At 28.8% G+C, this 16,950-nt stretch overlaps 3 protein-coding genes across 5 annotated transcripts in view; 1 reads left to right on the plus strand and 2 right to left on the minus strand.

Annotated features, from left to right (window-relative positions):
• Nucleotides 1–1,857: 1,857 nt before the first annotated feature.
• LOC106793497 (arrestin domain-containing protein 3-like) lies at nucleotides 1,858–5,686 on the minus strand. The gene is made up of 8 exons (XM_014760495.1): nucleotides 5,437–5,686; nucleotides 3,856–4,011; nucleotides 3,556–3,770; nucleotides 3,278–3,463; nucleotides 2,994–3,193; nucleotides 2,698–2,873; nucleotides 2,478–2,606; nucleotides 1,858–2,389 (listed from the first exon to the last, which is right to left on the minus strand). Exons 1-8 carry the CDS (start codon nucleotides 5,549–5,551, stop codon nucleotides 2,376–2,378), a joined length of 1,191 nt encoding a protein of 396 aa, XP_014615981.1. The 5' UTR covers nucleotides 5,552–5,686; the 3' UTR covers nucleotides 1,858–2,375.
• A 427-nt stretch (nucleotides 5,687–6,113) lies between these two features.
• Nucleotides 6,114–10,205, minus strand: LOC106793496 (arrestin domain-containing protein 2-like). Its single transcript, XM_014760494.1, has 8 exons — nucleotides 9,776–10,205; nucleotides 8,220–8,375; nucleotides 7,922–8,136; nucleotides 7,457–7,642; nucleotides 7,173–7,372; nucleotides 6,790–7,013; nucleotides 6,572–6,700; nucleotides 6,114–6,483 (listed from the first exon to the last, which is right to left on the minus strand). The coding sequence occupies exons 1-8, from the start codon at nucleotides 9,888–9,890 to the stop codon at nucleotides 6,470–6,472; spliced, it is 1,239 nt and encodes a 412-aa protein (XP_014615980.1). The 5' UTR covers nucleotides 9,891–10,205; the 3' UTR covers nucleotides 6,114–6,469.
• A 2,579-nt stretch (nucleotides 10,206–12,784) lies between these two features.
• LOC106793502 overlaps nucleotides 12,785–16,950 on the plus strand; it is a 33,032-nt gene continuing 28,866 nt past the window's right edge. Inside the window, exons 1-3 of one of the 3 annotated variants that reach the window (XM_014760502.1) lie at nucleotides 12,785–12,794; nucleotides 12,978–13,128; nucleotides 14,372–15,439. In XM_014760502.1, coding sequence (XP_014615988.1) covers nucleotides 14,533–15,439 — 907 coding nt within the window. In that variant the 5' untranslated portion in view covers nucleotides 12,785–12,794; nucleotides 12,978–13,128; nucleotides 14,372–14,532. Of the gene's footprint in view, nucleotides 12,795–12,966; nucleotides 13,129–14,371; nucleotides 15,440–16,950 lie in introns of those variants that run through there. The other 2 variants (XM_014760503.1, XM_014760504.1) reach the window with 2 other exon arrangements.

Below are 16,950 nucleotides of genomic sequence, written 5' to 3' on the forward strand. Positions count from 1 at the left end.
CCACCACACATCGAACATAATTTTTCCTAAAAATAAATCGAGTATTAACAAAATTTCATTTTAAATGTTATTTTTTTTAAAAGACAGAAAATATTTTTAAATCATGATAGAGTACAATACCATTCCCTAATTCCCACTCCAATATTATATCATTTTTTCATTTCATATCACCCACTCGTTCATCTTTTCATTCTTCATTTCATTCGTAGAAACTAATTATGTTATAATGTTTTTTAATATCTCTCATATTTTTCTAGGTACTAATGGTAAGATTTAATCAATCATCGTTGAAACTTAATTTTCATTTTATTTTGTTTCAGAATATGATTAATTCCAACGCATTTGTAAGTATTGGATTTTGATCTAAAAAAAGGAACATGCTTTTGATGCATTCATTGCATCTTTGCAAATCGAAATTAATCTTTTCTTTTTCTTGTTCAGGTTCGTTTCCAGTTTTTTTTTTCAATGGGTAGCGGGTAGATTCTTTTTTTGCGAAAAAAGGTCTACTTCAGGGATGCGACCCTGTCCTGATTTTTTCCTATTTCCATTGATTGGGAGAAAATCATGTCCTTACCTAGAATTCCCCAACCCCCTTCCCCTACGTCAAACGATCCTATGTTTAATATTTTGTTGGCAGGATGAATTATGGAGACGATGCAAAATTCTTTTCAAGAAGAGGTGAAAGAGGGATCAAAAGTGGACTGAGGTATGTTAAACGGTAGTATTTTAATATGTTTATTACTTTAATATTGTATCGCACTCGTGAGAAAAATTATTGTTAATGCACTTTCATGTTTTTATAAGTACCATGGATCAGTCCAAATTTTTACAGGTACCACAGATCATTCATTGCATCTTTGCAAATCTAAAATAATCTTTTGTCTTTCTTCTTTAGATTCGTTTTCAGGGCCACTTTTCTTCTTCTTCCCTACCCCATGTTTTTTTGTTGTTGCAGGTTCACACGAGGACCAAACGTGGACTTAGTTATAGTAACGGATGGTATAAGGAAATTATTATTATAGTAATTAAAAATATATAATTTTTATCTGTTTATTGTTCTCCCTGTAGCATCGTACGCGTGTTTATTCTTAATGTATTTTATTTGTTCATAGGTTCCATGGAACAATCCCATAATTGCATAATTTTTGTGTATTGTTTTACTTTATTTTATGTAGATTGAGAATTATTTTCTACGAAATATTCATAAATCGTAATCTGCGTATGTGTATTTTTCGAAATTATATTGGAGTGTGTTAATTTTCAATTAAAATCATCGATGTTACTTCAATTCTATTCAGATGCATTCCTAGTTTTATGTTGGTGTTTAATATTCAAACTTTCCTCTGTATTCTCGTTTACTATTGTAATGTTTTTTAGGTGAAACTCTCTTAGGGTGGGGCCTAAGAGTGGGGCTCATTTAAAAACGTTCTCGGGGTGTGATCATTTTCTTTGGTTTCAATTCAATTCGGATGAGGACATCTTCAGGATGCACATCCCGGGTCTTCGGAAGCGGTTACCTCCTCGTGGTTAGACCTGGGCAATGGTGTTTTACTTTCAGTATAATGTTTATCATATTTTATATGATATACATTCCATTGCAAGTAAAATCCAGCCAAAGACCGCTTACCATAAACATTATAATTGTAATTAGTTTCTTTTAATGTCCCGATTGATATCATATTCCTTTACTCCTTTCCTTGGTTCCTTTTATTCATTTAATATACAGAAACTAATTACTTTATAATGTTTTTTAGTAACATTTATATTTTTACAGGTACCAAATGGAACAATTAAGAATTATTTATGCCAAATTTTTTAGTTTACTTATTGTTAGTTTCAGAGATAAATGTGTACGCATTGGTTTTTAAATAAATTTTATAAGTTTACAATACTTTTTTTTATTTACAGGCAAACAACTGTAGCGATTAATAAAAAGTCTTGCAGTCGATGCATTCATTACATCTTTATGTCCTATTTCTTTGTTTTTCGTGTATTCAAATCTTCAAGTGGTTCCTCGAGGCAAAAACTATGATGAAGGATTTTTAGGTGGATGAAATTATTTCTATTAAATTTTTTTCAGGTGTGACAGTCGTCTTGATATACATATCTTATTATAAATAAATTTCTCTTGTTTTACTCGCTAATGTTAAAAATTGCTTTCATGATCTGTATAGTTTTAATACACGTGTATAATAAGCGTTTTTAAATTAAGTTTTAAGTATACACAGCAACTATAGAAAAAAATAAAAGAAAAGATCTATTTTATATCTTAGAAATATCTATGTATAGATATTAAAAACAATCAAGTGCTAAAAAGTAATTATATAAGATAAGTTTTGTACTTTGATCGATGTATTCAGTATATCAACGTGAATTTACTTTGATGTTCCTGAAAAGTACGAAAATATAAATTAATCGAAATCCGAAGTAGAAATAATAAAAGTAACAACGTATCGTATATTTATGCATAGATTTACCAGGAACAATAAAATTGAAAACTGGATATCTTGGTGCAAATGGTAGATCAGCACCATAAACGGAATTCGAATCATCTTCGTCTTTGATATTATCAGCCTTTTGCATACATTCTTCGTAAGAAGGCGGTGCTATAAAAGAATAAGATTAACTATTTATTTTATATATATTCTGTAAACATTTCATTATTTATATAAACATTTGAAGAATTTTTCGACTCACGCATGTTCCATCCTACTGGAGGATTTGGTGATCGAGGCTCATTGAAAGATGGTTCTTCATCAATAATTGGGGCTGTTGGATTAGTATTATTTGTTGAAGGTAATGGTGTCCATGTTGGAGAAAATAAAGGTAGCGTTCCGATTAAAATTGGGTATTTTCTATCGACTTTAATGTGCCTGTTGAATGCATTATATTATTTTATTTGTTTTACGTTCACATAACTATCGATAGGCATTTAAAGTAATATTTTACGTGCTTTAAAATAAAAACAGATTTTGAATTTGTTTTATACTCACATGCCACTAACATGAACGTTCACCCGCAGTTGATATTTTAATTCAATAATACCACAATATTCTAAATTAGATGGTGGAAGAGATGGGACATATAGTTTAAGATTCGATTGATGAATCGCTTTAATTGGTCCTTCGTCTTGATCCCTTTGTATTACGATTAAATCTTTTTTTGTTGAGCCGTGCGCGTGGAAGATAAGTTCCTAAAAATCTGGTTGTTCACTATAGCTACAGGATTTTAAATATATTTAGGTTAAATTTATCCGAAATGATTAGAAAATAATTACTTCTTCTAATTTCGCGGAAATTTTCGTTACATGAACTTTCTCCGATTTCATATTAGAAAATACTTCAGTCATTATGTATTGTCCCGGAACGTATCCTGAACTTGGAACTCTTACTCGAACACGTAACGAACCTCTATTAAAGCATAAACAATAAAAATCCTTTGACGACTCATCGTCTATTCCTAACTGAAACCAAAATATCATTTCTTAATATGTCTTTTTAGAAATTGTTTTTCCTTTTATTTTTGTGTGTGTGTGCATAAAAAAGGATTACTTACGCATTGATGCGAAAGGGGGTTCAAATCAAGTCCCGTTACGACTGTGAATGCAGATTTAGTCCACCAATCGAAATTCCATGGGATATCGACGATTGCTTTTGCCGTATAACGAATGTATCCTACTTTGTGTTCGAAACTACACGGTATGTTTGTTGGTAATTGAAAAGAAAAATAATATATGCTTTCTCCTTCCGGAAGTTCGACTCTGTCCTCCTCTACATTTTAAATGAATTGTTAATTAATTAGAATCGCATTTTTTTTTCGATCGGAGAAACTTTATATCGGATAAGTTATGCTTACCTGTTGATTTTCTTAACAGAGATTGTTCAATACTGAAATATTTTTCCGTAGCGGTGTGGTGTACTGTTCTTGTAACTCTTTTACCTTGTGAATTTCGTTCGCTTCGCGATGTCGTCCAATGGACTCGTGATTCTCCTTTGAAATATATCTTTAGATCTGAAATCGATTTGTTTTTTAAATATTGTTAACAAATTCTTATTTAATTTTTTTTTTTTTTAATAAAATTCAATCGAAAGATAAAATGGGTAATGAAGATTTTTAATGCTTAGAATTTATATATTATCCTTTTTATAAATATAATAATTTAAAATGGTAAATATTAATTACTAAATTTTTACTTTATATCTCTTTTTATTACTAGTTTTCTTTAGATCATTAAAGTGAATGACTAAAGTCAAGCAACGAGGGTACCATTAGTACATGAATGTGTAATCCGTTAGGAAAACTAAAAACCACAACTTGTTAACTCCAAAGAGATTGTAAAAAATGCGATCTCTTTGATAATATTAAATATAGTGAAGTGGTGTTAGTTAAAAAACAGACTCGAACTCTTAAAAGGGAGAATAAAAAGACGAGAAGAAGATCAGTATTAAATTTTAATGTTTCCATTGTTTAATTTATTTTTTAAATCGCATGAATAGAAAGTACATTATTACATGAATGAAAATATATATTCTTATTTCGGAAAATATTATTTATATATATTCCTCTCTGATAATATTTGATAAAATTTTCGACGTTAATATCTTTCTTCCGTTTCGTTCTTCAATAATACACTTCGATGAATCAGTAAATCATATCGTTAATCGCGCTAACACTTTCCCTTATCTTTGAATATTTTTTGCTTAGATAATAAATTCTGACGAGATTTGTTATCTATGTAAACTTAATTATTATTTAAAATGCATTTATTTTCGTGAAAATATATTCAGTTGATAGATAGAAATGTTATTAGATGATATATTAATCCTTCGTAAAAATATTTAAATATATTACTGTGTAATGTATACAGGAGATTGACAATACACACATTTTTTATTTATTTATTGCAATCATTATTTTATATTATCTATTCACTTTTTCATATTGTATTATTTAATTCCAAGAAAGATCTTTCGCGTATTCTCAGAAATTTACATAATGTATTAGATTGAAAAATCGATGAATTAAATGATCGTATAAGAGACGTCGACAATATTTTTTTTATACGTTACATTCCCTGATCATCATTTTTAATAATGAAAGTAATAATTAATATTTAAGCGTTGTTTTTATTGTTCTTTATTTTCGTATATCTTACAACTAGAAATAATACACCTTTTTCCTACATGTTGATTAATGAGTCACTCGTAAGCAAACTTGATAGACTTCATAGAAATAAAAGTAGATGAAAATGATAATATAATGTACGTTATCCTATCATATATTATTTAACGACTTTAACAAATGTACTTTAGTGAGATTGAGTTTATTTATATTAATGCAACTTAATTTAAATATACAAAATTAATTAATTATGCGAAAGATAAATTTAAAAAATTGTTAAAAGTCTAGTTAATCGCTTGTGTTGATATTTCTTACCTCGAACACTTTTCCTTTCATCCAATACGATTATTACACAACCAGTTATATTTTCTCCTGGAATGTAAGTTGCACTGAGTTTATCAAATTTGACAATGAAAGTTCTCGGAGACATTTTTACTATTCACAATTATACAATGTTGATTTGGAAAATGAGGAAAAATATGCTTGATAATTCTTTGTATCGATTATCGAATGACGTAATAAAAGTAGTTAGTTCACGTGATTATCTATTGAACATCATTCTTGTACTAACAAAGACCATGCACGCAATGATGCTGCTAACCTGTTGGTTTCCCCTTCTACCATTCGATGTGAACATGTATGTATTAGTCGAAGTTGCATAGATGTTTTAGAACTTCTTCGTATGCTGATTTTTTACGCTATTCAGCACCTTTTCCATGACGTATATACGACTTCAGCGTTATGAATGGATAAAATATGAACTACACTGACAAGCAGACAGTGTCGCCATCATGCTCCTATGGTTTTGGATTGTGCACAAGATTGTTATATCGGTAACACTTCGTCAAAGGGTAACTTTATTAATTACTGGGTTATTGTTGTTTAGAACAATCTTCTTGAATTTTTGTACTTTTTTAGTTCAGTTAAAATATAAGAAATATTGCACGAAATGACTAGAAGCGAGGACAGACATAAAAACCAATGTTATATTAATTTTTATTACATATTACTTTACATGTGTTTACATAAAGCCTTATTGTGTTACATTGACTACACACATATCTTATAAAAAATTAATTTTTCTCTCTACACTTTTTTTTTCGTTCGTGTAAAAATTGCTTTTTTGATCTGCATACTTTTTATACGCGTGTAATGATCGCTTTGAAGTAAGTTTTAAGTTTTTTTTTACACAGGAACAGTAGAAAAAATACACAAAAAGTTCTATTGTATAACTTAAAAATACTTATCTATAGACATTAGAAACAATCAAGTGCTAAGAAGTAATTATATAGGATAAGTTTTGTACTTTGATCGATGTATTGAGTATATTAACGTGACATTAAGTAATTTATTTTGATGTTCCTAAAAAGTACGAAATTATAAATTAATCGAAATCCGAAGAAGAAATAATAAAAGTAACAACGTATCGTATATTTATGCATAGACTTACCAGGAACAATAAAATTGAAAACTGGATATCTTGGTGCAAATGGTAGATCAGCACCATAAACGGAATTCGAATCATCTTCGTCTTTAATATTATCAGCCTTTTGCATACATTCTTCATAAGAAGGCGGTGCTATAAAAGAACAAGATTAACTATTTATTTTATATATTCTGTAAACATTTCATTATTTGTATAAACATTTGAAGAATTTGTCGACTCACGCATGTTCCATCCTACTGGAGGATTTGGTGCTTGAGGTACTGTTGGTAGAATAATTTCAGGTCGGGGTATAGGCATAGGTATAGGTTTTTCAGGAGCAGACGCTGACAGTTCTTCATCAATTAATGGCGCTGTTGGATGAGTATTATTCGTTGAGGCTAATGGTGCACATGGTAGAGGTACTGTTCCTATTAATATTGGATATTTTTTATCGACTTTTTTGTGCCTGTTGAATACATAAATTTATTTCATACGTTGCATGTCACGTGACTATCGGTAGACATTTAATATAATATTATTATTTGTATTACCAGAGTTTTTAATACCATTAAGAGCGAAACGTGCTTAAAAATAAAAACAGAAATGGAATTTGTTTTGTACTCACATGCCATTAACATGAACGTTCACTCGTAGACGATATTTCAATTCAATGATACTACAATTATTTAAATTAGATGGTGGGAGAGATGGGACATATAGTATTAGATTCGATTGATGAAGCTGTTTAATTGGTCCTTCGTCTCGAACCTTTTGTATTACGATTAAATCTTCTTTTATTGAGCCGTGCGCACGAAAGATAAGTTTCTAAAAATCTTATTGTTCACTATAGCCGCAAGATTTTTAGTATATTTATGTTTAATTTATTCGAAATGATTAGGAAATATTTACTTCTTCTAATTTCACGGAAATTTTCGTTATATAAACTTCCTCCGATTTTATATGAGAGAATACTTCAGTCATAATGTATTGTCCTGGAACGTATCCTGTACTTGGAACTCTTATTCGAACGCGTATCGAACCTGTATTGAAGCAACAACAGTAAAAATCCTTTGACGACTCATCGTCTATTCCTAACTGAAACCAAAATAACATTTCTTAATATGTCTTTTTAGAAATTGTTTTTGAAGTTATACTTCTTTTGGCGTGTTTTGGAAAGTGAAGTTAGATGATGCGACCAAAAAATCGACACCACGAAGTTGTCGATATTTACGATGCGCGGGAAAATTAAAATTATTTTTCAGGTTATTGAAGTTATATTCGTTTTGGTACGCTAAAGAAGTATAACTTCTTACGTGCATATATAAGTAAACACATTAGTTATATTTTTTTTGTGCAAAAAAAAGGATTGCTTACGCATTGATGCGAAAGGGGGTTCAAATCAAGTCCCATTACGACTGTGAATGCAGATTTAGTCCACCAATCGAAATTCCATGGGATATCGACGGTTGCTTTAGCCGTGTAACGAATACGTCCTACTTCGTGTTCGAAACTACACGGTATGTTTGTTGGTAATTGAAAAGAAAAATAATATATGCTCTCTCCTTCCGGAAGTTCGACTCTATCCTCCTCTACATTTGAAATGAATTGTTAATTAATTTGAATCGCATTTTTTTCGATCGGAGAAACTTTATATCAGATAACTTATGCTTACCTATTGATTTTCTTAACAGAGTCTGTTCAATACTGAAATATTTTTCCGTAGCGGTGTGATGTACTGTTTTTGAACTTCTGTTACCATTTAAATCTTCTTCCGTTTCTGTTGTCGTCCAATGAACTCGAGCTTCACCTTTGAAATATATCCTTAAATCTGAAATCCATTGTTTTATGATGATGTTTAAATAAATATTCACTTACTTTTTTCTTTATTATAATTCTTTCGAAAGATAAAATAGATAATGATGATTTTTGTTAGGTACTTAGAATTTATAGTATTATTTTTAGTTGGAGACAGTAATTTTAAATTATAAATTTTAATCACTAAATTTTTAGAAGCTAATGGTTTCATTACGTTGGATTATTACTTTCTTGTAGATCACTAAAGTCAAGATAGTTTCAATAGAAACATAAATGGGTTATCCGTTCAGAAAACCAAAAACTATATGTTATTGACTATGTAGTGGTTGTAAAAATTGCGACATCTTTGGTGTTATTGAATATTGTGAAATGATGTTAGAAGTGAAGTGATTCCAACTTGTAAGAGAGAAGATAAAAAGAAGAAGAATGTTAATATATAACGATTATAATGTTTTATTTAATTTAAAAATCTCATTAATAGAAAGTACATTATTACGTAGGTGCAAAAAAAATTCGTAATTTAGAGAATATTATTTATCCTTTTTTAATAATAGCAGATAAAATTTTCGATGTTAATGTCTCTCTTCCGTTTCGTTCTTCAATAATATCTTCGATGAATCAGTAAATAATATCGGTAATCACGCTAACACTTTTCCTTATTTTTGAATTTATTTTACGTAGATAATAAATTTTCACGATATTTTTTATGTATATAAACTTTAATATTATTTAAAATGCATTTATTTTCGTGAAAATATATTCAGTTGATAAATAAAAATATTATTAGATAATATTTGAATCCTTCGTAAAAATATTTAAATATATTACTGTGTAATGTATACAGGAGATTGATAATACACACATTTTTTATTTATTTATTGCAATTATTATTTTATATTGTCTATTAACTTTTTCATATTGTATTATTTAATTCCAAGAAAGATCTTACGCGTATTCTCAGAATTTTACATAATGTATTAGATTGAAAAATCGATGAATTAAAGGATCGTATAAGAGACTTCGACATTATTTTTTTTATACGTTACATTCCCTGATCATCATTTTTAATAATGAAAGTAATAATTAATATTTACGCGTTGTTTTTATTGTTCTTTATTTTCGTATATCTTAAAACTAGAAATAATACACTTTTTTCCTACATGTTGATTAATGTGTCACTCGTAAGCAAACTTGATAGACTTCATAGAAATAAAAGTAGATGAAAATGATAATATAATGTACGTTATCCTATCATATATTATTGAACGACTTTAACAAATGTACTTTAGTGAGATTGAGTTTATTTATATTAATGCAACTTAATTTAAATATACAAAATTAATTAATTATGAGAAAGATAAATTTAAAAAAATGTTAAAAGTCTAGTTAATCGCTTGTGTTGATATTTCTTACCTCGAACACTTTTCCTTTCATCCAATACGATTATTACACAACCAGTTATATTTTCTCCTGGAATGTAAGTTGCACTGGGTCTATCAAATTTGACAATGAAAGTTCTCGGAGACATTTTTACTATTCACAATTATACAATGTTGATTTGGAAAATAAGGAACAAATATGCTTGAAAATTCTTTGTATCGATTATCGAATGACGTAACGAAAGTAGTTAGTTCACGTGTTTATCTACTGAACATCATTATTATACTAACAAAGTCCATACACACTCTGATGCTGCCAACTTGTTAGTTTCCTCACTACTGTTGAATTTATATACGCATTGGTGCAAGTTTTACGGATATTATTAGAATTGATTCATCGGCTGGGTTGTTACGCTTTTCGGCATCTTATCTGCGGTGCATATTTGACTTCAGCGATAGCAGTGGATAAATTATGAACTATACTAACAAGCAAACAGTGTCGCCATCATGCTCCTATGGTTTTGGTTTCTGCACAAGATTGTTATATTGGTTACATCTCATTCATAATATTTCTGCCTCTGTAGATCGGTGAAAATGTAAAAAATATTACGTTAATCGATTAGCAGCGAGGAAGAAAATAAAAACCAACGTAGAACATTTATTTTTTATTAAATATTACTTTAATAAAATTAATGCTCGTAATTTTAGCCAAATTTTCGCAATATGGTAGCAGTTATTTAAATTAAGAAAAAATATCAACGATTTATAGGGAAATTGTTGCAAAAATTGTAATTATAAAACAAATGTTTTGAATTTTTCGAAAAATATTCCTAAGCATTTTCTAGCAACATATTATGTTTATAAATAAGTTTTCGCGGGCTTATTAGTATTAAATAAATGGGACACACAATCTTATTCACCGTTATTTCCTACGATAATAATTGCACGTCATCGATAGATTATGTTGTCAAGTTATTCTTTTAGAAATTATTAGTGATATATTAAAATATAATCTTGTTTAACTTACGTCAATCACGTATGATTGTTTTTTTACGTTATCAATTTTCTATATTTTTTATTTCAACGATGCAATCTGTTTGAGGTAACACTTCGTAAGAAGTGTCGCTATATTTTTATAAATTTAAAAAAATGTTAGACTTTATTATATTATGCTTAAAAAAAATTCTTTACAGTTAATTTATAGTAAATGTCAATAATTATTGACAAATTCGAACTTTAGCAACGTTTATCTATTCAGCATTTTATCGAACGATCCAGAGAACGTGTTAATATTTCGAAAATTAACCTAGAGATGGAACTAGCGTCTGGGAAATAAATAAATATATTTTTTAAATCGAAAAAGCTCTCTGTATTTTTTAGAATTTCTAAATTCTAAGAGCTTTAAAATAGACTTGTGATTTATGAATAAAACAAAAAGTCTAATTACATTTAATAATCCGTTAATTCTATTATATGATGATTTATTTAACTTATTTAAAATATTACTTTATTATCTTTGGATAAGGTTCGATGATAGAAATGGATTTGTATTTGTTTCATTCATTTTCGAACCTTAATCAGAAATCAAAATAACCTTATCGAAGTTTTATCAGTTTTATATTGTTGTTTTGATTTAATTTAAATCACTCAATTTATAATAGTGTTTATTTTACAATTAAATAATCTTTATATGAATTTAACATTATAAAATTTATTCAATTTGTGTATCAAATTTTTTGAAATTCAACATATCCATGTTTATTGAAATAAATGTTATAGAACTTATTACATTTTGATAAGAATATTTAAATAACATATAAAATTGTTTCAAAAATATCTTCCTAGCAGATTATCTTTTTTTTTTTTTCTATTTTCCGACACATCTTTTTAATTTCCTTCTTCATTTTCCAATCACATTTTTCTTTTGCTAATTGTTCATCTCTTGAATTTTTCTGACTTTGTTTTTAATCTTGGTTCGTGCTTGTAAACACGTTATTTATGAGACTATCACTTTTATCTGTTTTCTTATTCTTATTATTACATTCTAATATATCTTATTCTATTATAGAAATTTTGTGTTTTGTATCTGTATTATTTCTCGTTTTTTTTTTTTTTTTCATTTGATGTATTTCTTCTTTTTTTTATACTTCTACAAATATTGATCTCATGAATCGTAAATTTATACTGTCGTAATATTTTTGTTCCAATTCTTAAATTAAACTGAACTGAACCGAAACTAAAATGTATTTAATTTTTCGTTCAAATGTAAGTCAAGAAATGGAGAAGAAATTTTATCAGTCGCGAAACACTGTTTCCGATGTAAAATATACTATACTAAGCTTGCGACACTGCTATTTTATGATGACTTGCAATGGAAAAATTTATGAATGTTGTTGAATGTGTATATATAATAAAATCCTCAATTGAAAGGCTATTTTTCCGAGTGACATTACCCCTTAAGATATGAATCTTTTACCCCTTTAATATGAATCTAGTAATAGAATTGTTAAAAAAGTATGTGACTATGATGACATCACTTCAACTACTCGCCAAAAACATATTTTTAATTTTTCTATTAGATAATACAGTTTTTGGGACACTATATATAATTCTACTACTGTTATATACTACTATTATAATTGTAATACTGTTTTATAGGTGAAAATATGACCATACATTATATAGGCAATTATATATATTTTACTTGAAGGATCTCGAGATTGAATCACGTGTGCAACAAGACAGAAAAAGAGAGAGATATGTAGAAATAGAAAACAGTAGGATGTAAATTTAAAGGTCATCAGTTAGGTTTGAGTTATTCGATGTGGAACAGATCGTAACGTATAAGGGTGAAGGTTTGGAACGTATCTGGGAAAGGTACGTAAGTGGTGAGAAAGATAGAGATAGAGTGAGAAAGAGGGTAGGGATGCGTTGAAGTAGAGAGTGAGGGTGACTTATATGCGCGTTCCACCCCCTCAGTAGCGTGCGGGCCATCGACGAGGCAGGTAGCCACGCTTTCTCTCGTATTGTTATCATCTTGATTCGATACTATAGTAAATATCAAAAGTTCATTGTTTCTTCTCCTTACGTTGTTTGTTTCATATTTATTTGACTCTCTTCTTCTTCTTCTTATTCTTCCCTTATCTCAATTATTTCGTTTCCCTTTTTCATTTATTTATTTTTCTTTCCTTCTTTAAATCTTGTTCATTATTTTTTGTTTATTTATTATTTTGTAGATATCAACGAAATCACATTTTTCTTCGTTTTCTTGGAATTTATTATCATCTCTGACAGAGTGTAAAGTAAAAAACGAACGCAGTAACCCGGTGCAAGTAGTCTTCTTCTACGATCAACAGGTTAACTCGCGTTGGCCGCATGACGAATTCTGTAAGTCAACGATACATTATTGTACCTAAATTTTCTTTGATTCTCTATGTTCTTCTTTTTTTCATCTTCTTCTTTTTTTCACATTTTTCTGTTCTTTTTTATAATTAATAATTCTTCTAGCGCGAAATTCTTTTGAGAGAATATTTTATATAGAGATATTGTATCTTTTGTCGCTTATCTAAATTAAAATAAAAATTATAATTTTTTTTTTTTTTTTGTCGATAATATAATTGTTATCTTTTATTAAAGACTTGCTACGGAGTACAGCCCTTTATAATGTTAACTGTTGCAATAGAATAAAAGCGAGACTAGTCTGAATAATTCCCATATATCTATGTATAGAGTAGAAAAATTTAATAAGATGTCACAAAGGCTTCTTCTCTCAACATTTTATTGTGAATGTGGTAATATCTTATTCTATTCTATTCTTTTTTCTTCCTCTTTTACGATGATTTCATTTATCTTATTGTCAATGCGTAGGCATACTAAATTTTAGACAAATATATTCTTTTGATACTTGCTTTATAAACAACTAGAGACGAATTTTTTATTTCTTTTTCTTTTTTTACCGCTTATGTTATTTATGTGAAAAACAATATAATGCACGTTGAAAACCGTTATCCTATTAATTTCCTTAAACTCGTATAGTTTTTGATATCATTACTAGGTATATCACTTTAGAAGCATATTTTCTATTGTTTTTCGCATCGATGTGTAAAAAGAGAGCTCTCTCTCTCGTTTATTTCACCTTTCATAAATCTCGAATATTCATTACAAAAGATCTTCTTTCTTTCTCTCTCTCTCTCTCTCTCTCTCTCTCTCTCCTTCTCTTTCTCCCATTTTCTCAGACAAGGGTGAATTTTCTTCGCATTATCATACGAAGCTATAGAAACTTGCGTAACTTACAATCATCCTGTTTGCATTAGACTCGCCAAATGGAAACAATGACTTTGTATTTTTGCATTATATATCCAGATCTAATGAGTTTTCTTTCAAATGTTGTCCAAGTGTTTAGATAATTCTTATGGTCGTTGAGTTGTTTTTCTTTTTTTTTATCCTCAATTACTTTATAACACACGTGTAGGAAAGTAAATTAGATTCTGAGTAGATATAATGAATATTTGATTTGACGAAGAGGAATAGAGAAAATGAAATAAAGAAAGGGAGAAAGAGTGTAAGGAAGATAGATAGACATCATAATTCAAATTTATATTTTATTTATGTTAATATCGATAACAATCAGAAGATGAATCATCATCATCATCATGGAGAAAAGATAAGGAAATTTCAATGTTAAGGATATCAAGGAAGAAGGTGTGTGAATTTAAAGAATTTTTCATATAATTAAAAGAAGATAGTGAAAGAGAAAAATTGAAGAAGACAATTTAGAAAAGTCATAGAAAAATGGCAACGAATAGTCCAGAAACATCGACCCACTTAAAATCTCCAAGGAGTCCACGTCAGCTTCCTCAATTACCGCAGATACCGATTTCAGGACAAAGGAGTCCTAGTCAATTGTCGGTTACGAATACACCGGGTACACCTCTTGTATTTAAATTTCCAGCCGAATATTATCCGGAAACACCTAACGCGAATTTCGATTTCGATACGTTCAATCGTGCCACAGATTCTGATAAGATTGGATCATCGCGAAGTCCAACTTATTATTCGTCGAATAAAAATCAAAAAAGTCTAAATAGCAGTGATACCTCGTTGCATTCGATTAACAGAAAATCATCTGTTTTTCAATTTTGTGATCCTAGAAAGAGTCTTGGTAAGACAATGAGTTATCCACCTAAAAGTCCAATATCATCTTCAAATGATAGTACAATGAAGGATAGCAGCCATGGATCAGTAAGTTCTTTTAATTTTACTCCGAAAAGTCCGAAAATGTTCGATCGTCGAAGAAATTCATCATTCGGTTTGAGTGGATTTAACAGTCCAAAATCACCGACGATAGTTGCTCCTACATCTTCCTCCTCTCACTGTAGTCCGAAACACTCAGATTCGGAATTGAGATCTCCTAAGGAAGGAAACTTTGCCATTAAAAATGATAACGTTGATCGAAATTGTTCGGTGAACGAGAAAATTCGTGCGAGTAAAATGGGTGGTTACTTGAATCGTAGCCAGGGATGTTTGAACGATACTACTCGAAATCGTGAAGGAAGTTCTCTTAATAAAAGAAATAATAAAAAGGAGAAAAATATGGCCAGGAGATCGACCAGTGATCTCACCGAGATTGGAGATGCTGAAACCGAAGTGACTCTATTGTCTAGTCCAAGAAGACGAGGATCGATGAAAGGTGGATTAGGTAAAATTACTATATTTTTTGTTTTCTCTATTTTATTATTAACAATTTCAAATATAATTTTTATAAATATATATTATATTGTTTTTACCCTGGTCGCGTCTATTGACATGTATCGTATTGTTAACAAATTTTTAAACATTATTTTATCAATAGCGATTTGAATATAAGATAATATGGTCAGCTTGATATTTTTTTAAAGTTTATTATCGTTGGTATTAGCGGTAAAATAAACTTATGTAATATCAATTGAACGCGTATTCGTGAAAAGTCAATAGAAGGACAATCGATGGGTAAAAAGTAAACGATTTTCTTTTTTAATCCTGTTTGGTTACACGTGTGCACGCGTAATGAAGGTAAAAGGAACAATCACTCATTCCTGCGTCGTCGTTACGTACACATAAAAGCCCAAAAAGCCAAACTGTCGATAATTGCTTTTTGCGATGGTCTTTACGAGCAAGATTCAATCTAACGAGATTTGAAAATCAATGATAAAAGTATTTCACGTTGGTAGACAATACTTTTGTTGTTATAATCTTTTATATATTATTATTCATTGTTTCTTTTTCTTTTTTACTTTTTTTAATTACACAAAATTGTTAATATTTTTAATTTATTATTAAATAATTTAAATGATATAAATGTGTTAAATAAAATAATTGCAATAGTTGAACAATTATTTAAAACATTTTAACGAGTTACTTTTATTGTTTCATATTTATAATTTTTCAAATTCTAATACATTTTTTCACGGACGTATTATAACGAGAATAATTAAAAACGCGTTGGAGTGGGTGATTTCAATTATTCTCTTTTCCCTCAATAGCTAGCTTACACATTTAATTCGAAATCCTTCCTGCTTTCTTTATCTGAAAAGTCAAGGATTTAGAAGGTCAATACTTAAAAGTAGAAAAGCTTGCCCTCAGGCTTAGAATACGTTCCTTTGTTTCACAAGTTTCTATTATGAAAATTGATTTTTGTATATAAGTTTAAGTTAAATATTAAATTACTTATAACATTGATCATTTTTATATAACTGAAATACTCTTATTATGTTTAAAAAAAAGACAAGTAATATAATTTAAAATCAATAATAAAAAACTATTACTGATATAACTAACAAGCAAACATGAAACTTCCAATATTAATACTTTTTAGTTCTGTGTAACTCTGATTTTATGATATTTCTTTCTGTTTAATTTAATTGTGTATTCATATTGTTCTGTAATTCTTTTTTTGTATATTACCAGTAAAATTCATTTTTGCAATTATGAATTCCATTTTTAAATATCCAATTAAATCCAATAGTTTCTTTACAAGTGTTTCATTTATTGTTAACTTACAATTCATTAAATTGATATTTGTTGGCTTAAAGATACATACACATTTTCTTAAAAAGAATTTTGTGAACTCTTTTAATTTATTCCTTATTTGTGCCTTAGAGGGTTAAATAACATTTATTGATGTATCAATAAAATAAAACAATATTTAAAGAATATATAATATATTATATA

Source organism: Polistes canadensis, unplaced genomic scaffold, assembly GCF_001313835.1.
Source record: "Polistes canadensis isolate GaletaPanama2010 unplaced genomic scaffold, ASM131383v1 scaffold_14, whole genome shotgun sequence".
NCBI classification, from domain to species: domain Eukaryota; kingdom Metazoa; phylum Arthropoda; class Insecta; order Hymenoptera; family Vespidae; genus Polistes; species Polistes canadensis.